The sequence below is a fragment of the Phycodurus eques genome, chromosome 12 (genome assembly GCF_024500275.1).
Source record: "Phycodurus eques isolate BA_2022a chromosome 12, UOR_Pequ_1.1, whole genome shotgun sequence".
In the NCBI taxonomy this organism is placed as follows: Eukaryota; Metazoa; Chordata; class Actinopteri; order Syngnathiformes; family Syngnathidae; genus Phycodurus; species Phycodurus eques.
Genome location: NC_084536.1, coordinates 3487494 through 3514217, shown reverse-complemented (window position 1 = coordinate 3514217; position 26724 = coordinate 3487494). Strand labels below are relative to the sequence as shown.

General features: G+C 44.5%; 2 protein-coding genes and 1 non-coding gene across 4 annotated transcripts in view; 1 reads left to right on the top strand and 2 right to left on the bottom strand.

Moving 5' to 3' along the window:
• mgat4a (alpha-1,3-mannosyl-glycoprotein 4-beta-N-acetylglucosaminyltransferase A) overlaps nt 1-23296 on the bottom strand; it is a 30341-nt gene extending 7045 nt beyond the window's left edge. The window contains exons 1-11 of one of the 2 annotated variants that reach the window (XM_061691881.1): nt 22542-23296; nt 8219-8386; nt 7827-7967; nt 4043-4176; nt 3908-3954; nt 3726-3839; nt 3005-3080; nt 2030-2144; nt 1675-1805; nt 871-978; nt 710-784 (exon numbers count right to left, since the gene is read on the bottom strand). In XM_061691881.1, coding sequence (XP_061547865.1) covers nt 710-784; nt 871-978; nt 1675-1805; nt 2030-2144; nt 3005-3080; nt 3726-3839; nt 3908-3954; nt 4043-4176; nt 7827-7967; nt 8219-8386; nt 22542-22635 — 1203 coding nt within the window. In that variant the 5' untranslated portion in view covers nt 22636-23296. Of the gene's footprint in view, nt 1-709; nt 785-870; nt 979-1674; nt 1806-2029; nt 2145-3004; nt 3081-3725; nt 3840-3907; nt 3955-4042; nt 4177-5910; nt 6262-7826; nt 7968-8218; nt 8387-22541 lie in introns of those variants that run through there. The other variant, XM_061691883.1, reaches the window with a different exon arrangement.
• Nucleotides 23297-23873: 577 nt separating this feature from the next.
• creg2 (cellular repressor of E1A-stimulated genes 2) lies at nt 23874-26637 on the bottom strand. Its single transcript, XM_061692067.1, has 4 exons — nt 26187-26637; nt 25107-25276; nt 24870-24983; nt 23874-24623 (listed from the first exon to the last, which is right to left on the bottom strand). Exons 1-4 carry the CDS (start codon nt 26589-26591, stop codon nt 24482-24484), a joined length of 831 nt encoding a protein of 276 aa, XP_061548051.1. The 5' UTR covers nt 26592-26637; the 3' UTR covers nt 23874-24481.
• Nucleotides 25972-26045, top strand: trnan-guu (transfer RNA asparagine (anticodon GUU)). Its single transcript has one exon. It is a non-coding gene; the product is annotated as a tRNA-Asn (tRNA).
• Nucleotides 26638-26724: the final 87 nt, after the last annotated feature.

Sequence of the window (26724 nt, the reverse complement as noted above, 5' to 3'; positions counted from 1 at the left end):
TCTTTTTCTCTTGAGTTTGTTGTCACATTTCTGTCGGGCCAATTATATTTTACGCGTGCACCCACTGTAGTAGTCTCGCCACGCTGCACTATTTGCGTATCTGTTGTTGACCAATACTGACCACTCACACTTGTTTTGTAATGTAGCATGTGTGTGAAGCTTAAAATGTCCACTCTGTCAAAGTGAAAGCTCAATTGATTTAAAAACCCTTTCAAAAATGTGAAATATATTTGGTAAACAGTACACAGTCAAGCTCGCTAACTGAATCACATTGGTAATACGTGAAGGTTTACCATGTGCTCATTCAATGCTAACATTAGCCAAACATGTCCACCCTGTCATTGTCCACTGTCAGCGAGCTTATATATTTTACTGTTTCCACCGCATTGTCTGTTTGACATTGAAAAAAGGTGGCGGAGCTTCACCAGTATGCATTTCTAACAGCATAACGTCCAAACGAATATGAAGTTCAATCGACAATTTTAACTTCATTTCTGGTGGCACGGGGAAGTCTCAAAGGCACCTTGTGGTGATATTGACTGCTCAGTCAATAAAGGTTTTATGGTGGTGACTATTTGAAGCTGGAACAGATTATTTTTCTCTCTGCTGTTTCCTATGGGAGAATTTATTTTGAATTGAATCAAATTGTGTTCGTCTTAAGAGGCTTAAGGTGCGTGACAATAGAAGAAAAGCTCAGGAGGGGAAGGACCTTCATTGAGGTGGAAACCTCCGCAGGAGGGTTGACGTGTATCTTGTGGAGAAGTGGCTTCAGGAAGTCTTTGTCCTGCGGGCACGGGCAGAGAGCAACGCTGAAATGTGCGGGATTGGTCGGCTCGGGCGACTGGCTGACTGCGTGGGCGCGGCACTCACTGTGAGCTTTTGGATCTTTCCGGCAAGGGAAGAATGGAGCCCCACGTGTTGAAACAAGGAGGGTCGGAAGCGCACGCGGAGGCTGGACTTCTGGCGCTCGCAGTGTTTCTGGAAAAGGGTGAAAGGGTCAGAGGGAAGTAGTCTACAATAGAATAGAATAGGATGCAATTATTGCCATTGTACAGTGAGAAATCCAACACGGGAAAAGGTCTGCTGTACAACTTCGCATTTGACTTCTAAAGTTTGAAAGTCATAATACAGCCCCTCAGTAAAACATGACACTTCAGCTCAGTGAGCAAATAATGGCCGAACTAAAAATAATCAGGAAAACCGAAATGGTGTTAAAACACGTTCTACTGGGTTCTATCGCCACAATTGAGTACCACATCATTTTCCGTCTTTGCACACACAATTGTCTTCAAACACGTATAATGTATTATCTGAATTCACTTTACAGGGTCTTTGAAGAATGTTTTGCAAGTTGACTCAATTTTATTCTCGCTATGCCTCTGTCTCACACACCACCAAAGGGTGAGTAGATTTACTTGATTCTAGTTTGATTCAAATTTGGTCAGCATCCTTTGATACTTTGTATGCGCAAGTTATGGTTAATTAAAAGATTACCTGTACACTCCGGAACTGAACGCTTCCATTTCGGTTACTGGCAAATTAGGTTCCAAATCCAAACACGGATCTTTGAGATTCCACTTAAATTGACCCATTGAGCCTTGAAGTGCGACTTCTTCGTCGAAAGAATCTTGAACCGCTAAAACCACACTTGTTCAGTGACACTGCAGCGCTTACCGCATCTTTCTCAGGATTGCACACTTTGACCCAGAGAATGTGGTCCAGCAGCCAGTCGATTGGCTTCTCCTTATAAAACATGAAGATGAACTCGACAATGAGATTCAGGTCTGGGGCCTTGAACATCTTTCCTGCAGGAGAGCACACAGCAAAGTATTAATGAGTCTCGTGGCTCTGGCACAGATGCTCATTAGCAACCGACGTTTGAGTCTGAACAAGACTTTGGGGACTTGTTGCGACACTGTAAACATGAGAACACAAAAAGGTAGGACAAGAAATTCTGTCCTCCAGTTTAAAGTACAACGTGAGTCGAGCACGTGTTGAAAGAAGCCATCAGGCGCGTGACGAATCATACCGATGAAGCCCAGCTGAGAAAACTCCAGGACCATCCAGTCCTCGGATGAAAGCTGGAGGGCAAAGTTCTTCATGGTGGCAAAGTAGTTGGGCTTGGCCACGATGTCGTCCTCCAACTGCGGGAACAGAAGCGCACGGCAGTGAAACTACCGGGACGGTTGGGATTTACGACGCTCACATAGGGTTGCGCCGTTTCTAACTGAGCAATGAAAACACAGCAGAGCTACTGCACACCAAACTAGGGCGGGTGGAAATACCTCTTCCCTCCAGCTGAGAGCAAAGAATGGAAATGACACAGCGCGTGCATTAGATGGGAGATTAACAGCAAGTATGCGTGGTAGTCGTTGGTAAAGAAAATTGTCAGGAAAAATATCACACAAAACGTCAGCGTTCCAACCAACGACATTCATGCCATCACAAATGTCAGTTCAGCGAGCGTCCAAAGATTAAACCTGTGCTGCCTTTTTTTCAAAATGTCTTTGTGACACAAGAAGAAGAATATACACTGGAAGTGCCACGAAGGAGGCGGACTGACATTAATAGGAGAAAGTATGCGCAGGGTTGACCATTAATAGCCAAGGGATGAATGCGGATGTACCGGTGGTGCTAATGTTAGCCACGAGTGCTAGCATCAGGTGCAACGGATTGTGTTCAGCCTTAGCGGTTCCACTGTATTGGTGACACTTAAAAAAAAATAATAATAAAAAAAAAAATAATAATAAAAAATTAACAGAAAAAAAATAATAATAATAATAATAAAAAAATAAAAATACATAAAAAAATTAAAAATCATCAGGACACCAAAAAGACAAATGAGTGTGGCAGAAGTCCAAGAGGATTAAGCAGAGAGTAAGCAAACCAGGCGAGGTCTTAACGAGCGGAAAGAGACGCTGACGAATTGCAACAACATGCATTTGCTTTGTGGCTGCCATGGTTATAATTGGGAACGCACCATTTACCATATTTCGGGGCTTACCTGAACATAATAAGCTCCTTTGCTCACTGCATACATCATGAGGAAGGAATAGTCCAGGTTCTGCTTTGTCCGCCATCTAAATAACACAAAAAAAGCATCGACGTTAGTTTCTGTAATTTAAAAATGTAGAGAGAGACGATTTGTTGTTGCTACTGCTCGAATAGACTACCAGGTCCAATTAGTGTTTCTCCCTCAGACTGCAGCGGGTTTATTCAATACACCTCATTCTACACTATTCAGTCGGATGCAGACATGCACAAAACCACATCGATCTTAAGAATATTGACATGTCACACGAGACACACGGCTTATGTTAGCCTGCAAGCTGATGCAAACAAACAAACAAGATTCGTCTGTGGTTGGGGTCTATTATGATCCGGCTACACACGAACCGCAGCCTTAAACAGGTTCGTATGAAGCCGCTCGTCGGCTGACTGTAAAGAAAACATCGACCACAAAAGCTTGTGAGGGCGAGGGAGCGCTTCGGGAGCAAGAAGCGGTACTGATGACCTTGGTTTGACTTTGACAAAGGCTGGTCGAATACTAAGCAGCTGACTAAAAGCTCTCGCCCGCTTGCTCCCTCCCACTGACTCATCCTTCTGGTTCTGCAGTCGTCGCCTCACATCTCCCCCACTGTGCCTCCCGGGCCATCATTTTCTTATTCTCACTTTGCTTAACAAGGCAAAGAAAGGAAGGTGGCGCCGATGCTTCGCTGGCTTACCTGACTCTGTCTTTGGAGTCCCCAAATGTCTCTTTAAGGTTGCTGAGGTCTGGGTAAAAGGTGGCGGGAGGTGAAATGACCTCCAGCAAACCGGAATTGAGCTCTGTCGAGAACCTGAAGAAAATTACAACATCGGTGAAGACGGGAAGCTAACCGACATTCCTATCGTAAGGTGTTCTTACTCCTTCTGCAGGCCGGAAACCACACTCTGAACGTATTCTACATCGGTCTGCGGGAGAAAGCAGGGCGACCTTTGAGCGTCAGGCAACTTTTGGCATCATGTGACGATTGACGCCTGGTACTGGCCGACCTCTCACCTCCCCAACGAAGACGATAATGACACAGTCGAGTTTCTCCTCCGAAGACAGTTTGTCGATGAGCGAATGGAGCGTCTCCGCCAGATACGACTTCACCTTCCGCTTCACCGTGGGGATCCCCATCACCATGGTGACTGGGCAGAGGCGTACCGGGGTTAAAAAAACAAACAAAAAAACAGATGCGTTTCAATCAAATGGATAGAAATAGCAAATGGTCGTTGCTAGACATTTAAAAGATTAGTTTGGCTATAATCCACGACATGGACAGATGGCGACAGAAGGAAGGGAACAGTGGACGTACACCACTGTGATGCTCATACAGAGGCACCTTAAAAACATCAGGTTTGGGATTAAAAAATAAATAAAACGTGCTGGGGGGGGGGGGGGGGGGGGACAATGGACAGAATTTAGGCTGAAGCGGGAGAGTAACGCAACTTGGCGTCAGGTCAACAACGATAGTCACATTGATGCAAAGAGCTGCTGAATTCATTCATGAGCTTCTGCTAGGAGTGGAAGGGTTTGGCTGAAGGACAGAATGTTGCTCAAACCAATTTTTTTCCTGTAATTTGTGAATAAATCAAATTTAATCAGGTTTTCTCAAAACAGCATTTAAAAAACAAAACAAGCTACTGCAAACAGACACACTACTAATAGGAAACAGAGGAGACAGGAAGAGATAAAAGAGAGTGCAGGGCTGCTTTCATGTGGTTTGTTCTTTTTTGATATATATAAAAACAAATCCCCCCAAAACTCCCATCAGACTCAAAACGCAACAGACAGAGTAGAGCAGAGATGGTCATGATTCATTCGCTTCACTGATGGCTAAGCAATTGTCAAGGTCACATTGTTTGTGTGGCAAAGCAGGCCAAAGAAAGAAAATGGACGTATGCCAAGTAAGTGAATATATTAACTCTGCTTGGAAACCATTTTTCAGTCTTCTGCAACTTGAATCACTGTCACTAGGCATTGTGTACAGTGCTTATTCAGTGCTTATTTTTAACACCGCAACACGGACAAGTTGGCGAGGGTATGCATTACTGTCTTTGGCCCCGCTACCGTTAACTTACAAGGGATCCATTTTTCTTTTGGCAGTTAATGTGCGATCGTTCCGAGCATCCTGCTCATTAGGGTGTCGGAACATGCTGCGGCAAGGCCGAACTTGATACTCTTCAGGACTATTCCCCGCACTCCAAGGGGGATGCAACAGAAGACAAACCACGAACACACTTGCTGGAATAGTCAGAACAAGCAATACAGTACAAGCAATCCCCGTTGGCCCGTTAGCCAGCGTGCGTGTTGAGAGACTCGGCGTGACTTGTGGCCACCGGCGGCTCGTGTACGGATGTGCTTATTACGTGATGCTTGTCTTAGCGTTCGTTCAATAAAGCAATTGAAAGTGCACCAGCAGCTGTGTTTATCCTTGTCCACTTGTGGGGAGACATTACAATATGTTCTAACGATCGATGGTAGCTATATTAAATTAGCTGCCGGTATATTATATGAAGCTATATTATATAGCTAATAGCTATATAAAGATTGCTCAAGCATACACTGGTCTGAAAGCAAATACTATAAATACTACATGCTGCAACCTTCCCCCCCCTCCCCCCCATCTTTAACTAATGCAGTTTAACCAATAACGCAGATTATTTGCACATTTTCCCGATTGCAGGCGCGTCACATTCTCATTTATTCTTAGGCTTCTCTTTAAATCATGTTTACTGTGTTGACTGTTTACAGGTCATTCCTTTTTCACTCCATATTGAAGTGTTAACTGTTCACGTCTTAAATCAAATCTGCACACATTGAAGCATTTAGATTGAAGTTCAGATTTCCCACACCCTCATCATGCCAAAAACATGACGCACCTTGCTTTCTTGATCCATGTGCTCATCTTCATGTTCATGCATAGTTCTTTTGTCTTACTACTTGAAATCGCAATTAACTAAATGCAAACTACGGAGACGCCGAGCATTCCTGCGCAATTTCCGAAATGATGCCAGAGACAAGGAACACTCGGCTACACTGGGCGTGTCATCGTGCCCACTGGGGACAGCGATGAGGGGCCTCGCACGGGGTATGAAAACATACTCGAGGTGCAGCAGCAGCGAGGCGCACGCGCTGGGCTTGAGAAAAGGGGGTCGGCGATCTGCGCAGCGTGGAGAATCTGTCCCAGTTTCGCTTTGTGTTTCTCACGCCGAATACCGCGTTGTGTAGCGACACCCACCAGCATTAAAAAAAAAAAAAAAACTAGGTCAAAGATGAAAGGGAGAGCGTGGGAGGCAGGAAAAGAGTCTGACAGCATGCGGGTCGGTGGTAGAGAGTGAATGAGTGATAATGCATGCAAGTGCAACGTGTGCAGGTCTAACCCCCCCCCCCCCCTACATCCCTTGCTGCTCATTCAAAATGGTAGTTCAGCAAATCTCTGAGGAGTTTTGTTGGACTGCATCCAGAGAAGCTTTTCCGTTCGATACGAAAGAATCTCCGCAGTCAGTTCCAATGATTCACTTTTTGCACGGACACGCGGTAAAAATAGAAACAATGTTTCAATCAAGGTGGAACGTGTTGCTCAGGGGAAGTGAGGTGCGCCTCTAAACTACGTTTTGACGACGGCAACAAAAGCTATTTTCAGCTGTTTGTATGTGTTTGCGTATGTGCATTTTGACACGTGCATCTATTGCATGACCTCAGCCAATGTCACTGAAAGTGTTCAAGTTTCTTTGGCCTTTTGTGTCTTTCATGTGATATTTTGGATAATGCCATACTTCGCACAGCACGGGCGCACGTAACCTATCACACCTAACTAAGAGATACACGAACTTTTCTACTGTAGTGTGAAACTAGCAGCGCGAATGCCGGACGGCGCAGCAAAGGGGTGAGACCTCTTTTGTCCTATAGCCCGATTGGTTCAGTCTGCTGTCTACGTGTATTAAAGATGGACCAATGGGCCGCCCGGGCTCGCCCACTCTACCTTTCAGGAAGAAGTTGGGCTGATTTCATACTTTCATTCGATTGGTTCAATTGATTGTCTATGTTGAAGATGCACCAATGGGGCGCCCCTCTAAATTGCAGGCTGGTTCCTTAGAAAAAAAAGGAAGCGTCAGGTGTGCGTTGTGTGTGTAGTACTATACAGGATGTAGTGCATTGCAGTATGCCTCTTCCCGCAAAACGATCCTCCAGCTTGAGGCCACCAGAGCTGAACATTAGCATGCGTGTACATGTACATACGTGCAGAGGCACGTACTGCAAAGTTCAGCCAGTTTGGCCTGTGTTGCGACATGTTTCTTTTTTTAAAAAAATTAAAAAAGGCAGTGCAGACATGCTTGAAAAAAAGATTTTCTGTTAAATAATTCTACAGCAGAAGGAGTCAATGAGAATATGGAGCGCAAACTGAACAGTGATGCTTTTTGTGTTGTTGAGTGTTCTACTCAAGTATTGGCATGGGGGGGTGACATTTATTTTCTGCATAAAAAAGCTCTCCGCTCTACTTTTTACTACTATTTATTTTTCGTGCCGCTAAAGACACGTTCGATAAAACGAGACCACTTCAAGTGGGATGTGGTAGATAAAACAAATTGACTGCGCTATCAAAGCCAGGAAGTTTGCTGCATAGCTTGCGAACGACGACTCATGTACATAGATGATAATTATCTACAGTGTGTAAACATTCCTCCGGGAGGCCTCAATACGACGCAGAGTCCAGAGGATATTTACAACGGAGTGAAGGCACGTAGAGAGACACGACTCTTGTAAATTGCGTCGGCGAGCCTGGGCCAGTCCTCACCTCCGGTGCGTCCGAGGCCGACTTGCACGGCGGGCTGGAGGCTGCCCTCGTTGTTGAGCAGGTGAGGCAGGTGGTGGTAGATGTTTGGTACGTGGAGAGGTTTTCTGTTGGCCAGCTCCTTCAAAAGTTTCTGGGTCTCATCTAAATACACGAGAACAAGAAACACAGTAAGTTCAGCTAGAAAAGGGCTGAGTGTAGACGAGCACAGTTTAAAAATTATCCTCCCTTTTTGCAATTGGCACGATCAACATTGAGAGCATTTCAATGATGAATGTCTGACAATGTTAAGCGCACCAATGAAGGATTGTTATATATTTTTTCACCTTTAAATAGCAACGACTAGAACACCCGACTCCCTTTTGTTCGATGTTCTAAGTAGAGCAGTCGCTTACCTGAGAAGGTGGTGAGGGTATCTTTGCTGTTATTGGTTTCGGCAATGGCACGCCGAAACTGCTCAAGGATGTTGTTGAGCTCCGACGAGCGCTGCAGCGTCCTGTGCTCGGCCACACGAAGGCGCTCTTTCAAGGCATGGAACTCCCGCTGGTATGCTACCAGTTTCTCTGCGAGGAGGAACAGAAAGTGCAACAGTCATTGAAACGACACCAACAACAATTGACCAAGATAGATTGTGATTTTCAGTTAGCCACATCCACATGGGACTTATGTGCAAAGGCCACCTGTGGCTTGCTTGCTTCCTTGTTCGAAATCATTGGCAAGAAAAAACAACCAAAAAAATCATAAAGGACTTCTAAAAAATAAATAAAATAAAAAGGAGTTTAATAAGTGACAAGGTGCTGGAGCTCAGACAACAAAGAACCGCACTTAATATTTCATTAAGTAATTGATACCAGCGCAAATGGTTTAAAATTGCCACTGTAGATTCAAATGTAGTTGTATAAGTCAAATCATGATGGACAAGCATTTCAAATTCCATACTGCTCAGTGCTATTGGCTTCAGGGGATGAATTCCCCCAAAATGTGAGTTGGACCATTGTAAACACACATTTGTTTACAAATCGGACACAGACTTTCTTGTTAGCATGCCTATTGCCTAAACATTTAAACCTGTAAAAAGATAAGACTTCGCTAACTTGTGCTAAAAGCTGTCCGATAACTGTCAATGGTGTGTTTTTATGAAATACGTTGCGGTGGTCATCTGACGGCCATGCTTGCTAACATCTATTCCTGTCAAAGTAGCCATACAGAGGGACGACTCTAATCGGGGACTCACGAGGATAGTCTGTTTTGAGGTGTTAGTGAGGCTTTCTTGAGGTTCTGTAGTCATAATGTTGCCTCATATGATTCACGGCTGCAGGCGTTTCCGTGGAGCTCGTCAATAAAACAATGACGACTGGACTCCCCTTTATCTCTGCCACCTCCTTCATTCTGTCTGACCGATTGATTGTCTGTCCACGCTCAACCCGTTTGAAACAGATGCTGCCCGAGCCCCATGAAAAGGGCAGCCTCAAACCCAAAACAAACTTTCATCTGCACAACAGTGCGTCGACTGGCAGGCCTGTGAAGGCGAAGCCGCACCTCCAATCCCATGCAAACAGCACAGATAAGGTTTCTTGTCGGTGGTATTTGTGCAATAAAGAGGAGTATTCAGTGGAAAGACAAAAGAAGAATTCAGGCCTTTCACGTGTTTTGGGTAGCACATATTCTTTAGAAGAGTTCTCATGAACTGAGTGAGAATGTTTGTCCTTTTTTTCCAACTAAAAATAACCTCTTTAAATTGAAATGATTCAATGGCACACAAAAATTGGCCTCAACTGTATCCCACTGAAAATGGTGGAATAAGGCAAAAGTACTTCATGCACATAACACAGGTTGTTTGACCACTGAACAATCTTTGCATGGTCTACCGCTTATCCTTACTGATGCTGACAAAACAGGTGCTCTTGAATGCAACTCAAAAGACTCAATCTCCCATACCTGTCATCACTTTCTGAAGATTGTCTCTCTAAAGTAAATTTAACACCTTGGAAATGCTGACTTGCGGTTAAAATGCCAACTAAGTATGTGGTTTTTTTTGTTTGTTTTTCTTTTACTTTAGAGTCAGTGCTTGCCTTCGAGGCCAAAAAGGAGAAGTGATGCCGTCTAATGTCTGTACCGGACCGTGGAGAAATAATATTTAGTATGTACTGGAAAATGTACACTGAGCACAAACGCTTAAGCAGGGTACGCACGCATTGATTTTAAACGTCTTTAGCCTGGTACACGCATACCAATTTGTAACATCTTGTCTGATTTGGAAAAATGTGAGCGACGCCACGTGACGAAGAGCCAAAAATAATCGGCATGTGGTTTGGCCTAATTTTCGGTATGTGTGTACCCAGCTTCATGCCCTCCTCACCATTTGCATTTGTATGCACAAATTGTCTGTCCATTGTTCCATCTCAAGCCATTACCTCCCTTCTGTTTGCGTTTCTTGCCGTCCTGAGAGGAACATTTTTACAAAACAGTGGGGGTTAGGGGCAGTCGAAATGTGCAATTCACATCCGTCAAACGCCTTTTGAAAGGTGCATTGACAAAGCACACTGGCAGCTTAAAAAGTCCACTGTGACACAGTAAAAGTGTTCCGGCATAAAAGGGATACAGATCCTCCTTTCTGCTTGACCGTACAGCCGGAAAGGCCACAAAAAAAAAAAAAAAAAAAAAAAAAAATAGAAAGAAAGGTGCATTTAGGCCCCATGCTCTGCTTGGTGCAAGTGCACTGATACACCATCATAAAAAATAAATAGCGGCCACATTGTGTTTTGCATTACAGTATATAACAATAACAGTGGAACCTCCAAAGTGGACGAGAATCCGTTCCTTGAAGCTGGCTGACTTCCAAGTTGTTTGACATTTAAAACAAATCTTCCCACAGGATGTAATATAAAGGCAAGTGTATGTTTCAAGCTCAAACTCTACTAACGCTTTATGTTTTAATTTCATTTGAACATTTCTAACGGTCATACAGCAGTAAATTCCATTCCTGGCCTCATATGGTTATTACACTTCTGTGACGACATCACAAAACAATAACGCCACTGACGTCGAACACATCTTTCAGGTGATCGCACGGATCGACCCGCGGTCTCGCAAGATTTGCTGACGTCACATGACGCTTTGAAGTCAATCGAGTTCTGTTTGACTTGAGTGGTCACGTTGGCCTTTTTTTCATACGCCAACTGCAAACAAAACACATCAGCAGATCTTGCGCCACATGTACATAAAGCCTAAAGAGCAACAGTCTTTACCTTGTAACCTGTTGAGGCCAGTTGCCGTTTGGGTAAGAGAATTACACATTTCTCAAAATAAAAAAAAAAACCTCCACAATTCTTCGGGACACCTTCATAGTGAACTTGCTGACTGCGGAGAACTTAAGAGAGACTGCAGCGCACCCGGTTTGTTAAAGAGCGGGAACATGGACATCTGCATGCACCATCTGCAATTCGCTCACAAATTTGCATTTTCAAATCACTCCAGATAGAATACCCAGTTAGAATCACAACGCGTAAGCAAAAAAGTCATGACTAAAAACGCGGACCCGACTTATAGTTTAGGATCGTGCGGGAAAAACATTGATTCGGGGGAAAAAAAATAAAAATCCTCAGAAACAAATTCAGATAAGCTCGGACATAAGAGAAGCCACATGTACGCAAAACATGCTTGTGCATTATGTATGAGAAAGAAGCCTCCGGTGGTGCACCTGCTAGCGCCGTGCTTCCTCATTGCAGTCGCCAGACAGAACGCATAGCATTGTAACGAGGCTTTACACGATCAGGATTTTTGAGGCCACCCTCGCCGATCAGCGAGTTTAAAAAAACGATAACCGATCACAAGACGGAGATATGTGTCTCATTAAATGAGCTGTTCATTTACTGTATATACTTTTGTACTTAATCGCTCAAAAAAAAAATCATATTTAGAATAAATAATGTCTTTGTTCCTCGATTTATGCCAGTGAGGTATAGTGACAGACAGAACAAATGAATGGTCTTCTATTAGATGGCAGGAAGTAAATACAGTCATTCATTTTTCCACTTTTTGTGACATTTTTGTTTGTTGGTGTGCCGTGAGATTTTTCAATTGTAAAATATGTTCCTTGGCGCCATAAAGGTCGGAAATCACTGCAGATCGTGTATTCTAATCAGTCAGGTCAAACCAACATTACATGACAAAAATAATGGGTGCTAACTTACTGTAATTCAATTACTTTATCAAATCCGTGTAAAGTCTAATTCTTACGGGCTCTTATCGCTCACAAGACCTCAGTTCAGCGAGCAACGGAGGATTACCACGTGTTCTGCTTGTTCCGAAAGAAAGAATAACCTCAACATGGGTTTTTAGAGGAAAAGAGGAAGCCTACATTTAAAAACTCCCAAAAATAACTGTACTTCAAGTACATTGTGTTTAATGATGCAAAATATAATGTTTATCCAATTAATCAATGGATATGATAATCAGTAGAATATTCAATTGTAAAAATATTCGATAGCAGCAGCCCTAATTTTAAGACCTTTTATTTTTTTTATTTTTTAAATGGTCTACATCAGGGGTGTCAAACTCATCTTTGTCACAGGCCACATCGTAGTTATGACTTCCCCCGGAGGGCCGCTACGACTGAACCCATATCAACGAAAGATTACCTAATATATATATATATATATATATATACACACACATACAGTATACACAACATACACAACACATTGATGAATAACCAGTTTTGAAATCAGAAGCCTGTAAGAACATGTTTTTCAACTATTACATAACTTTTCAAAGGGGGATTGGTAACAAAAACATGCTTGCAAATATCTCAATGTTATTACACCAGAACACAATTAGCCATTTTGATTTGCTTTCGCGGGCCACATAAAATGCTGTGGCGGGCCGGATCTGGCCCCCGGGCCACCAGTTTGACACCCGTGGTCTCTTGGAAGAGATTCTCTTTTTCCATCATTTCCTTTGGCATATTGTTTTGAAATCTCAACTACTTCGGTTAATGTCTTATGTAGAGGTGGTCCTCGGTGTATGGTGGTCCCGACACTCGAGGTTGTGAAAGTAAGCAAAATAATACGTCGTACAATACAACAGAAATCCAGACCGGTATCGGTCCCTGTGGCATGAGTGCGACCCAGATTCTTCGTTTTGCTTCGTCACCATGAGCTCATCGTTTCTCCTGACCTCCACCCACTCTCGCTGTGAGCGTTAGTGGCACAGGAGCGGAAAAAACAAACAAAACCAAAAAAAAAAAGGATATTGCTCTATTTCCGGAATATTTATTTTTGCAGAGTGCCGCCCTCTGGGAGGGTAACAAGGGGCACACGAAGATGCAGAACAAGAATATCAACAGGAAATGTCGTTGGCTTCCTAATGAATGGAACACAAACAAGATGCTGAAAAATATTAGCCAGAGGAGGGAAGGAAATGAACGGTAAAGCAAGTTTGGGTACATGCAAGGAAATATATCAAGAGTAAAAAGGGCGCATTAACGGTGCTGCACCTTTTGAGCTGGGTCGGTTGTCTTGCTCAAAGGCACCTTAACAGGAGTCAGGACACTTAAATCCCCCAAAACTAGTTTCCCTTTTACATTTTTTGACTGGAGCGCCCTCATGTCCCTTACAATTAGCTACTGCCAGACCATATGAATTAATCCGCTTTAATTCATTCACTTTACTTTTTTTTTTTTTTTTCTTCCTATGGGTAGAATTGTTTTTTTGAAATGACAACAACTCGGAAGTCAACCGGAGTCCAGCACTAAATTGTGTTAGAGGTTCTCACTAATGCAATTACTAACAAAGGCCAATTTTGCTTCATATTATGAACTTGAACTGAGATGTTCATGAAAATGTGTGAAAATGTCCTCGTTGGAAAAATGATCAAAATCAAAACAATTAGCATGGATTGGCTTCATATTGATCCGCTGCAGAATGGATTCTTCCTTTTTGTGGTAATTGTTTCTTGGACTCATAATAGACTTCAAACAGACATAGACTGCAATGAAATGCATGGCAGAGGTTACCGATAATGACAATCGCATCGCACATAAGTGGCCACAAAACCTCCTTCCCGTAACTGCTGAGAGCCACGTGAGCCGCGCGCACAGACCGCCAACGCCAGCCAATGCTTGAGCACACGGTTGCCGTGGCGCTCACTCTGAAAACATGATTTGCAGCAATTTTTGTGACCTCGTCTTGACCATAGCTGCGGATATTTATGTAAATACGCTTACCATGTGTGCAGAGAAAAGAATTCTGAAAAACAAACACATTGCTTCAGAAAATAAATCAGTTAAGAGGACGACAAATTCTAGCATGCCTCTCTCTTATACTGAGGGAAATTCTCTGGGGGAATTCTGTGCCGAAATGGAAATAAAAGGAGGTTTGTGACTGGGTGAACACAAGCGTGGGATACAGGATGTTGCTGTTACTATAATGACTTTACAGTGTAAAATGCCCAGTCCTGTTTCCGACAGTCTAAAAGGAGCTCCCGGAGGAACAGTAAGGGGTGTGTGTGTGTGTGTGTGTGTGTGTGTGTGTGTTTGTGCGCATGTATGTGCGCGCGTGCGAGAGAGCAGAGGCCGCAGGACACACGCAACAAAGAACGAACACATCCCACTTGTCTCGTCAGCGTTACAGCAGCTGCCTTTCGCGTACAGCAGCCCACCTCAGGCACTCCCCATCCGCTCTCCTCTTTTATCATTTGGCCTGCTCTCCTCATCCTTCCAGGACACTGAGGATTCGCCCGGCAGGCTGCCCTTCCCCTCTCTCCGACGACACACAATCCAAAACGCTTCCACACGGTGCAAGACACAAGCGGACAACAAGTGAGAAACCTCCCCTGAAATTGCACATTACTGCGGCGGGTGCGTGTCTGTCAGTAACTCTGGACAACCGATTCGCCGCAATGGTGCGTGCTATTTTTGGCCCATTGTGTGTGGAACGCTGGGACGCAGGAGGAAAAGCATCAGCGGGTTGGTGGATGGAAGCGCTTAAAAGGACAGTGAGGAGGAAGTGTAATTTGCAAAGAGGCCGAGCACTTAAGGAGCATCACCTAACTTAAAAAAATAATGCACCAGAGGTGGGAAGTAGCGAAGAACAAATACTTACTGTAATTAAGTAGATTTTTCAGGCATCTGTACTTGAGGATTGCGACGATTTTCTACTGAAAACAGTATTGTACAATATAAAATATACAGTAATAATTCAATGTACAAAATAAAAAATAAACCGTTTGTGCATCATGATTTCATGCTTCAATGCCCATTGACATTGTGCTCTTTCTGGCGCGTGCGTCGTGGCCACCACCAGATGGCAGCATAATAGACATTCATAATGAACGAAGAATAGTTTAACAACGCCGGCACGGTGACGGCCTGATTAGCACACCTGGCTCACAGTTCTTTGACCCAAGACTCTAAATTACCCCCTAGGTGTGAATGTGAGAGCGAATGGTTGTTTGTTTCTATGTGCCCTGCGATTGGCTGGCGACCGGTTCAGGGTGTGCCCCGCCTCCTGCCCGAAGATAGCTGGGATAGGCTCCAGCACCCTGCGACCCTAGTGAGGAGAAGCGGTAAACAAAATGGATGGATGGATAGTTTCACAACTAATTGGTTCAGAGTAAGCTGTTGTAATATTAGTCATTTTTCACAGAGGATAAAGAATATATGCCCATGAGTATTGTTATTGGCAGGGCAATGTAGCACCCTAGATTTTTACATGGCGAATTTCCTCTCCACTCTTGCTTTACCATGTTTGGGCATATTGCAACACAAAATGCCTTATTGCAAGTGAATTCCATGAAAAAGTAAAACAAGTTTACCACTTCACTGTTTTTACACATCTTCTCAAAATTGAAGATCTGTCCAAGAATTAGCTTTTCTTAGATTACAAAACCGTGTATGTACTACGTTCAATGAAAAATCTCTCTACGATTGCTCTTAACTGCCGATGCCAACTCCACCCAATTGACAATTATTAACTATGGATTACTCGATGATCCTACACATCTGTAACGGTAATTCACAATTTAGCATGAAGGTTTTAATATACAGCAGTAACCATACTTGGACACTTGTACGACAGTTAAGAACATTAAAAAGCATGATGCACAAAGTCAACGCCAATAGGCATAGCGTCCCTCTCCCACGACACGCTAGTTTAACTCCTGTTTACACTTGTATGACAGTTAAGAATATTACAAGTAGTTCCTTTACAACAGTGCTTAATGAAGTTGTTTTGTGTGTGTGTGTGAGACAAGAACCAACCTATTATTCTTGAAGTACAGGAAATAGATTTTTGATAATTAATCATTTACAATTGCATTCTAAATGTTTAATTATTCAGGAATGAAATAATCTGAATGGGTCAAACAGACATTTTCCCTGTTCAGTGAGATTACTGTGGTTTCACCATGTGATGCAACAAGAAACAAAGAAGCGCACACTCGGGAAAGTCACGATGGAGTGTTTATACAGCTGACTGACATCAGGCCCTCTTCGCTGCAAGTCACATGACCGGGGAAAGAAGCGGTACCCGGAGAAAAGTGACACGCGCGCGGGGAAAGCACGCAAACTCCACAGAGGAAGGTCAGAGCCTAAATTTGAACCCTGAACCTCTGACCTGTGAGGAAGACCCGGGCGTCCTAAAAAGACGTACGCAAAACTGCAAAAAGACAGCACGGAGCAGTTCAGAGTCAATCTCTATAACATACTCTCCAAAGATGCGGATTCTGAAATACATAAATGTGCGCATATAGTTACAGATATGTTTTGCTAGTCGAACTTGGCTTGCTCACACCAATCAATCACAGGACAGAAACATTCTGATATTATTTTGGACCAGCTGGCTGGCCCTCGGAGGCGAATTGGAAATCCGATTGGTTAAAGAGACAGCCCCTATTGCGAAAAAAAGAATAGCTATAAAAAAAAGTCTACACACCCCTGTTCAAATGGTTATCGCGATATAAAAAAATGAGACGAAGAAAAATCATTTTAAAACTTTATTCACCATGTGACCTATAACTTCCACAACTCAACTGAAAAAAAACGTGAAATGACTCGAGAGAACGGCGGCATGTTTACGTACAACCGTTCGTGCTACCACTAGCTTGCTAGGCTACATAACGTTTTGTTGTCTGCTTGCGAGTCGTATCGTATTCAAAGTACGTGAACACACCTCAAGACAGCCTTAAGCCAACGTCCTCTCCTGTTTTGAGCACCGGTGACCACCAACACACGTTTTCCCCCCATTTTGTCCTTATAATACAGTCGCCACGGTAACGACTGTATCCGGTCGCATTTGAGTTGACAAGATAAAGCCCAATGATTGTAAAAAAAAAAAAAAAAAAAAAAAAAAAACGGGATGCGGTGGTATCGGAATACAAGATTTTATTGCAGTAGTCTGACAGTGCAATCGTTCAACGTTGGTTCCATAGGAGCATAAAGCCCTTTTCACACTGCACTTAGCAGAGCGCAGCGCACCGTCAACATACCTGTTGTTCAATGTGTACGTGCTGTGAGGGCGTGACGACGGAACGCCGTGTCGTGTCGTGGCGCGGCGCAAGGGAAGGCGTTTGCCGTCGCAGCCCCGCGCGCGCCTCCAGTTGAAAAATATTCAACTCGGGAGTGACGTGGCTGTGACGTCAGATGGCCCATCCAATAGGAGAAGGGTTGGGGGAGCCATTTCAGAGTGCTGACAGCGATGGACCAATAGCGGAAAAAATAGCCATGTTACTCCCTGGTGGGCACTAAGCAACCACTTCCAAATATGGGCAGTGTCGCTACGGCTGCTATTAGCACGGACACCGCAGGGTGGAGTTTCCCCTGCATTTTTTGGGCCATTTCCGGTAACCGTTTTTACTTTCCTTCCAGTAACAAGGAACAAAGCAACAACAATGGCGACCGTGAAACAGTGTCTGCTCGAACAAATGGACCTAGATGACCAGATTATGAGTTTAATTATGTTGCAGAATCGATCGAGGAGGCGGGGGCGGCGTAGATAGTAGGTGGAACCAAGGGGCTCGCCGAGTACGTCATCACAGCATGTGACTAAAACGGAACAATCACGAGAGATAATCTCCGCGGCGTTCTACGCGCAGCGACAATTTTTGCCGTGTGCGCGTCAAGCTACGCAGAGGGGCCGCATGGGCCAGTTCGTCGGTCACGTGATGCAATGTGGGCGTTGTCAGTCGTGCGGGAGTATAAAGAAGCATTAATATTTAACTTTGAATGGGATTGGTTCAATCTGAACACTGCCACATTCCCAGTGATGAGGGTGTGCACACTTGTGCAACCACATTATCTCTGTTGTTTATTTTTACTTCCCCTCTTAAAAAAGATAACTTTTTTTTTTACCGTGTTGTACAGGTGGGTAGACCTTTATACCCACAGTCGTTTACGTTACACCGGCCAGCACTACTGATTCTGAAGGCGCTGGACAGATTAGATTACCGTGAAATCTGATTGGATGACAAAAGAAAAAAAAATTATAATCATAATTTACATCTACATACAGCGCTGGAAGCAGTACAGCCAAAAATGCTCCGAAATGAAGAGAATAGACTGTTGGGAATAAATGAATATAATTTCATGGAACCAATATTAGAATGTAGGTTTGAAATGTAGGTCCATGCTTGTGATAGTCTTCAGGCCAGCAGCTGACAGCTAACCACGGCATTATGACTGCAGGTTGACATGTCAGCTTTAGCTCATCCATGGCAATTCCACAGGCTGATTAGGCCTTCTGGCGCTACGCTAAACTTGTGGCTAGTGAACTACGGACTATGTGTTCTTTGCGCCTCCTCGTTCCTTTGCCTTGAATGCAAAGCAGTTTTAGCACAGAGGAGTACGGTTACGCTTTATCAACCTAATGGGTAACTGTCAGCGCAGACTGTGCAACGTCACCGCGCTAACACTTGGGCAGAGGTGACGAGTAAATGACAGCACTGTGACTGGGGGGAGAGTTCGTGGGGAGGGCGCCTTTGGATTGACGTATGTGACAGCTTTGCCACAGTTTGGGGGGCTGCTGGTGAATAGGGGATTCACTATAGCGTCAAATATATTACAAACGCCACAGTTGAAATTTTAAAACTCAAAATTTGGAGATCGCCCAAAATGTATTTATTAACAACACAGATTTCAAAGTCGACGCGTGACGCTAAGCATATCACACGAGACGTCAGCGCACCTCATCAGACCTCATTTTGGCCAACAGCTACAGGTAAGTATGAACAAATGGGATGGAACTATCCACAATTGACTTCCTATGACATTATTGAGAAAACCAAAAGGACCTATAAGTGCATACACAACCATGATAACCTTGGTAAATACACCATTTCATTACTCATTCCCTTTTCTAAGAAAAGGCAAATGTTTAAACTATCGGGGAGTGTGTGCATTTTCAGCCCGCATACTTGGAAAAACACACCTTGGATTGTTTCCGGCTTACGACTGCTTGGGTTTCCGTCATTTGGAAATTCCTTGAATTCTACACGCCTCTAAGCTGATGTAGTCACTCGTTTTCCTTTGTTCCAGTAATATGTGCACACTGCTTGGACACCCTGGTGGTGCGGTGGCTGGGCCGGCCTGGCTCTACTATGGCGCTCCAGACTACAATCTCCTGATAAATGTTGCTCCAATCCCAGGCCAGGACCCTTTAAAGTGAACATTTGTATGTATTCTAAATTTGACAAATTACAGAGAACAACAACAACCCTGCCATAATAATGTTTTTTTTTTTTTTAAGTCACCAAGTAAATTAAATGAGGCTTGAAAAATCAAGTTGTTGTGTCTGCTTTCAAACGCTCTCGGCATGTCTGCTGCATGCTAATGGAAAAAAAATTATATACTATATTATTTAAAAACATAGCAGCATCTGTTTGGTTACATTTGTTAGTGTAAGCTATTGATTGATATTTAATCAATTGTATTGGTCATGAAGGAACCTTTGTTTTAAAATCTCCTAACTTCCGTGGTTCCAAGCGTGTTCGTTTTCGTGAAAGAACGTCGTTCACAACAATGTATAAGAAACAACCAATTTATTCCTGACAGAGGAGTCTATACATTTTGCAGAGCTCTGGGTTCGTAACTACCCCATCTTATCCTTAGCAGATACAGTAGTAGAACCAAACTATCTGACTCTACCCCAGACTTATACAATGTTTCAAACAGGCCGGTGTGGAATCGCTGTCGTCCGATTGGTCCGTAATCTGACATCCTCGTTGTTCGGCCAAATGATGCCTATCTGATCTGGGTCCAGACGTCGCCTGTCGATATCTCCTGCATACAATGTTTATAGTGGCTCCCCGCCGTCCCTTTCTTCTTTTGCCATCGGTCTCCAAATACCCCCTGATGGGGGCCACGTACCCCCCGATGGGGGCCTTCCTGCAATATACTCCTATACTCCAATACACATTCTCTTCCAAACTATTTAGAATTACATATTAGAATATAAAGTATTCTATATTCCCTTCAGTCATATCGTGCTGCTCTGCTAGACCACCTCTCACATCCCAGTAAGTTCCATTTCTGATTCTATGGTTATCATCACACACACACACCCCAAAAAATAAATAAATAAATAATAAAAATAAAAGGTACCCTTCAGCAGTGACGTAACAAAGAAAAGCAAAAACCGCTTGTGGAGTTGTGCATGATGATGGTTCGTTACAAATGTTGACTTTTGAGGTGTATTTTTCCAGAAAACTCGCAACACACCGCAACTCTATGCAATTAAATACTAACAAGCACTTAATAGGGCTCTATTTTGTGATCCATACATGAATATCGCGGTATTGATATCGCTCCCTTGACTTGCGTCGACAGGTGCAGCACACATCGCAGCAGGCATCATCGGCACGTTGCCGTTTAGTCACGCTGAGGAGTCACACGCCGCCAGCGTGCTTTCATTCTTTGGACTTCCTCGGAAAGGACACATAAGCGCCACACCATGGAATTTATCTGCGGGCTGCAATTATTGACACTCTGCTGATAAGAAGCCACGAGGGCCCAGCCCCAACGCTTTCCGCGGGGACTGCGACCCAGGCGAGCGGCCACACATCAACGGCCAACACAAATTGCTGCGCGATAAGGCTGCGCCCATAATAAGTCAACGATTGCGTGATATATGATGATGGCGTGTCAGTATTGGGGAGACACGTTGGTCTTCTGGGCTTTTAGCATGCAGGAAACGTTCCCTTAACTCAAAGAAAACTGAAAGCAAAAATAGGGGGCAGGGGTCTACCGGGGAACTTCCCGAGCTGGACGGCAATGAGCTCGTCAGCAAGATGGACGACCACCAGCTTTTGAGTAAAGTGGATGTCCATCAGGATGTTCCCGAGCTGGCTGGCTACCTACCCGCTTTTGCTAAAGCTCCACCAAATGTCAACCAGCTAGTGACCAAAGTGAATGCAGACCAGGTGCTTCCCAAAATGAATATTATGTATATAATAATATGTAATGAATGAGCAAGACGTCTACCAGCCTTTGAGAAACCTCAAAACCAACACGGTACCGACCGAGTCGAAAGTCGACCTGATCGTTACTTAGCTGAATGTCTAGGAGGTTTGGAGCAAGCTGAATGTCAACTAGCTAGTTAACAGGCTTAAAGTGTGAGGTGTGTCGGAAAAGTGTCACAAGAGACATATTTCAAATCCGAAGAGGAAAACTTCACTTTTCCATCGGCTGCGCCTTCACGCTCTCCTGAAACGATTCCTCCAGGATCCTCCGCCGCGCCGTCCTCGCGGCCATCTTGATGTCCTCCACGTCTTCAAAACGGCTCCCCCTGGTAGGTAGGTCAGGTGAGCATGGAGATCGCTCCAGCGCAGTGATGTTCTTCAGGGCATTGCGAGCCGGCGCGTTGTCACGGTGACGCTGTTGCAGCTGCCACAACTCTCGCCTCTTCTCGCGCACTGAACCAAGCAAACACCGCAGGAAGAACTTTACCAGCTCCATACCAAGCGAGATGTCGCCTAGATACTGACCACACTTGAGTGCCTCCAAGTTTGTCTACCATCACAAAAAAAAAAAATATTTGCCTGCAAAGTGGATGCCATTCTTCGAATTCACAATTTGAGAGATTCTTATCAGTGACCAAGCTGAATGTCAACCATTTAGCGACCAAGCTCAATATGCACGAGTTCTAATTCTTACATAGTGTTCATTTTCAAATGCAGTGCACGCGCGCGCGCGCGGCCTGGCCAAGAATATCCTCAATAGTATTTGTCTCCATCAAACCATGAACTACAGAAATGTATTAATAGCACGTGTGACGTGAAGATTTTAAGTCCCTCTTGAGCACCGTCACCACCGTTTCATTCGACGGAACCGGTTACGCGTTCACATACCACACAAAAAACATGATTGACAAATCGGGGGGGGGTTAGTAAGCTGTCTATTTACTTTGATTGTGATAACAATAGGCCCATTGTCAAGTTTCGAGAGTTTTTAAGTTGGAAAAGTTTGATTTATAGAATATCGTTGGGCCCGTTATTCATTTATTTGTCCAATGCAACAATGTGAGTGGACTGTGTTGACAAAAATAAATCTGACTGTGATATATATATATATATATATATATATATTTTTTAAACTAAAACTAATTTCGGCAAAAGGTGCCCTCATGGTGCCATTTGTAGGCACTCGGCTGTGCCCGGGCCTCCTTCCCCCTCCCCCTGAAAGCGCGACTACACAGTGAGGCGGTGGCCGAGAAGGGCTGCGCCTACCTTTGCCATTCTGCCAGGCGGTGTACCAGGACAAGCTGAGGAAAGACGTGAAGAAAATTATCGCAGTGGCCACAGTTCCATTTCTGAGCCTCATCTCATTTTCGGCGGCGCCTCGCTTGTGTCGCCGCGGCGGTCCTCCGTGGCTCCAAAGAGGCTCACCCCCCTCCCGCAGTCGGAGTTATGACGAGAGTAGCGCGGACGCGTGTTCGGAGGAGCCCAAACTCCCCCCCCCCCCCACCCACCAACCGCCCTGACAGTCCTCCTGCGGTCGGTGACGAGGCAACGGTCGTCCGCGTCGAGATGGTTTACATGGTGGGGTTAGCTGCCGGTGCGCTCCATTTCTCCGAGGGGTGGAGTGGGGGGGGCGGCTCCGTCAGTCAGCGTCGCAAACAGGAAGAAGCATTTTCGGCTTTGTAACACGTCTGGCGGCGGCGGCGGCGGCGGTGGACCCTTTTCCTTCCTCGCCTCCAAATCACGTCGCTTCTGCGACGACGGGCGACAGACGAGGGAAGCCGAAAATGAGCCGTACAAGCGCAGTTCACCTCCTCGCCTCTTTTTTCATCCAATCCTTTTCTGGCTTTGCCAAGCAGGCATTTAATGGCAATTGCTACGCACGCTTGGTTCAACCACAATTAAAAAAAATTTTTTTTTAAAAAAGGCACTTCGTGAATTTACAAATCTTCTGTCGTGAAACGCCTTAAAATATGTTCATTTGCGCAATTCCCAGCAACTGTTTGGCTCGACTTGTCGGTTAGTTTTCGTGCACTCGCTCACTTCCGGTGTGACCTTTCAAAATAAAGTAAGTCTTGTCGTTCTCAAGTCTGTCCTAGACATTGTCTTGAGATTCAGAAATTACGGTGCGTGTTCCACACTTTTTTTCCCACCATTACTATACCCACTAACCTGTACTACTCAATTGCGAGATAATTTTTTTCAAATCTTTTTGAAAGGAGAAGTAAAACTAAGCAACTGAAATATGTTGGTTGCGCAATCGTGCCTCTTGTCACTGGGCTGTGTTCAAAATGAACAAATCACATTCAAACTCGTGTTAAATGCAAGTCGGCACAAAAACGGCCACAAGTTAAAGTGCCACTCATCAGCCTCAAATAAGGTTCCGTTGTTCTAGTAGGCTTTTCGTGCCATTTTCTGTCTGTTTCGGATGACCGGCAAGGTCAACCTTGGTTTCATAGGACCACAGCAACATTTCATTTGAGAAAATGTGTCATTCTGGTATAATGATCATCTTCTTAAAATAATACTTGGGTGAAAGTGCAAGAATCGCCACATAAAATAACTTTGGTAGAAATTAACTAGAACTTTGGTAAGTCTTTTTTAAAATTGATTTATTATTCAAACATTTCACTCGGGAAGACAATGTCGGAAGTCCTACATCTGTAATCAAGCGCAACCTTTGTTTTCCAACAAGCGACAGCGACTCCTCGTAAATGTTCAATGTTCCTATTCTTCCATCGTGTGGCTAATTGGTGGAGCACAAAACCTGTTAAAGATGCAAATGTAGTTGTTTACACAGCATTTTTGATTGACACATCAGGTTTTACGATTGCGACAGTTTTAACTGTGGAAAATATTAATGAGACTATAGATTGTACTTTGGCCTAACAATGCTGCAAGTTGCAACATTAGATTTTATACATCGCGGTGTACTGAGACTTATCATTCAATTGTAATGACTCGGATACAAATTCAAAAGCAGTCCAAATGTATTCAAAATAATCGTGAGCGTGACTTGGATATAACGTCACAGACAATGTCTTTAAAAAGCAAAACAGTTATGTTTATGTTATGGGGATTTAGTTGGCAAGAGTAGCCCAGCAGAACCAATTATTGTTTAAAAAGAAAAAAACCTCATCTTTATTTATTTATTATTATTATTTTTTTTTAAGGCTGACGCGACGCAGAGGGAGTAAACAGCAGGACTCTTAGAAGGGGGACGCTTTGAAGTAATCCTCCAGCGGAATGAGCGCCGTGCCTCCGGTCCAGTCCTGCAGCCACACTTGGATCGGCTCCAGCTTCATGAAGAACCACTTGTGTCCCACGGGCCACTTTGCCATCACGGGATGCCTGCCAGAACAAATAGAGTGACATTTCAAAATGCGTTGATGTCCAAGAACTGTCATTCCTGTACTTTAGTGGAATGTGCATGGATCTGTACTTAACGTCGTTATCCATTTCTGGCAACTTTTACGCCCCTATTTTTTCTATACTTTTACTCCGATACATTGCCTTAACGACATTCTATTTCATGATGTTATCGCTGTATGTGTTTTCAACACAGTAAAATAGGACAAAGTGCTACTTTACGGTTACCTGGAGAACATGGCCGCCTCGGCGAAGGCGAGCTCCTCTGGGGCTACCTCCACCATCTCGCCTGTAAGCGTGAGTCGTGCGCATCTTGGGTCCTCGGGGTCATACACCATTTGTCTGACAAGACAGCGTTACAGTACAATTTCATGAGATCCAACACAAGACCTGGAATATTGCACTCCTCTCGATACTGCACACTCGTTACGTGACAATTGAACTGTATTTGCAGCGTATGCTTGCCTGCAGAAATCCCCCTCAGCCTCTGAGAAAGTGAGGGAAGCGTAGGGGTCGATTTTCAGGTCAGACACCGTGTTGTCCATGGGCGTCACGTAAAAGTAGATGACGCCTGTGCTGTTGTCCGGCGGTCCATCGCTGGTGGAGAAAATGTTCCCGAAGGGCAGACGTTTGATCTATAAAAAAAATAAAAAAACACAGGTGTCACTATTGCATTTAATTGAAATACAGTTAGTCAATTTTAGCCTAACTATATATTAACTATGTGCAGTGTTACTTTGACTTGAGTTCAATTTGCTCCGTCAGCAAGCTTGATAAGTCAGTTAACACGTACATAAAATCCATTTTCCCCATTGAAATGAATTGAAATAACATTAAACTGTTCCTGCCCGTGTTTTTAATTAAGAGAAATAGCACTGTATAAGAACATAATAAAACAAAATGAAAGGATGTAAAGAAATAAACAGGTTTTATGGTGCAATTAATGTACGTTGGGACAATACAAAAGGCACAACAACATTATACGTGCTACGCTATTAGTGCCTGAGAAACCCTAAAAATGGTAATAATCATACTAGTTGTGACTGTTACGTACAAAGATCTATTTGTCGCTTAGGGGCATACGACCCTGAGAACGGCCGATCTCGGAAGCTAAGCGGGGTCGGGCCTGGTTAGTAGTCACTAACCATGACCTGGAATGCAGTCACTGCAGTAGTCTCGCATATCTGTCGTTGACCAATAATGGCCACGCGTGCGCCTGAGTAGCATCTGCGACATTTGCACAATCGACAGTCCCAGATTATCGCACCACTAGTCACTTGAAACTGGATACATTCTTGAAGTGTCAGCGCAGTTTGCACGACGCTCAACCGTCTCTGTGGCGCAATCGGTTAGCGCGTTCGGCTGTTAACCGAAAGGTTGGTGGTTCGAGCCCACCCAGGGACGAGAGCAATTTTATTTACATTTCCTATTGTTTACGACGTGATAATAAAAGTACAATTGTATCTCACGCCATTGAGCGCAAAGTCGTAGTTATTCTGTCGATGCTTTTTGTATAGAACATCGGTTGAGACTCGCGTGTGCTACCTTGACTTGGCTAGAAATGGTGGCCAGGAAGCCCCAGTCGCTGCTATGAGCGATGTATCTGGCCGTTTTTGCGGTCTCCCGGTGCGGGGGAGGCCCGCTGCCCGCCACCGTCACCTTCTCCGTGCGATAGGAGAAGAGGCGAGCGGGACGCGGCGCCCCACCGGCGTCGCCCTCGGGTTCCGCTCGCTCCCCGGGACGCTTCTCTGCGCCCGCCGGGTACGCCTGCTTCCACAGCCCGCCACCGTCCACCAGCAAGGCCGGAGCGACCTCCTCCGACAAGTCGGCGTCCTCCACCACATCGTTGGAGGAGACCGCCCAGGAGACCGAGCTCCGTAGGGTGTAGCCCGCACACGCGGTCACAATGTTGGCCAACACTGGCAGGGTGAAGTACAAAGTGCGCCTCATGAGTTTGATCGACAATGGCCGCCTTCACTTGGAATGGACGCGCGTACAATGCGAGCCTTTCATAATCATGAGCTGCCCTCTGTCGGCATGTCTGGGTACTACATATACATCAGAAAAAGCTGGGCAAATGTTG

Bases quoted from the DNA above. Each gene is read 5' to 3' on its own strand.
- creg2 (XM_061692067.1), bottom strand. From the start codon at position 26,591: ATGAGGCGCACTTTGTACTTCACCCTGCCAGTGTTGGCCAACATTGTG. The intron at 25,277-26,186 runs GTAGCACACGCG...TTTTTTTTATAG, and splicing joins CCATTTCTAGCCAAGTCAAG to ATCAAACGTCTGCCCTTCGG. The intron at 24,624-24,869 runs GTAACCGTAAAG...TTGTTCTGGCAG, and splicing joins GAGGCGGCCATGTTCTCCAG to GCATCCCGTGATGGCAAAGT.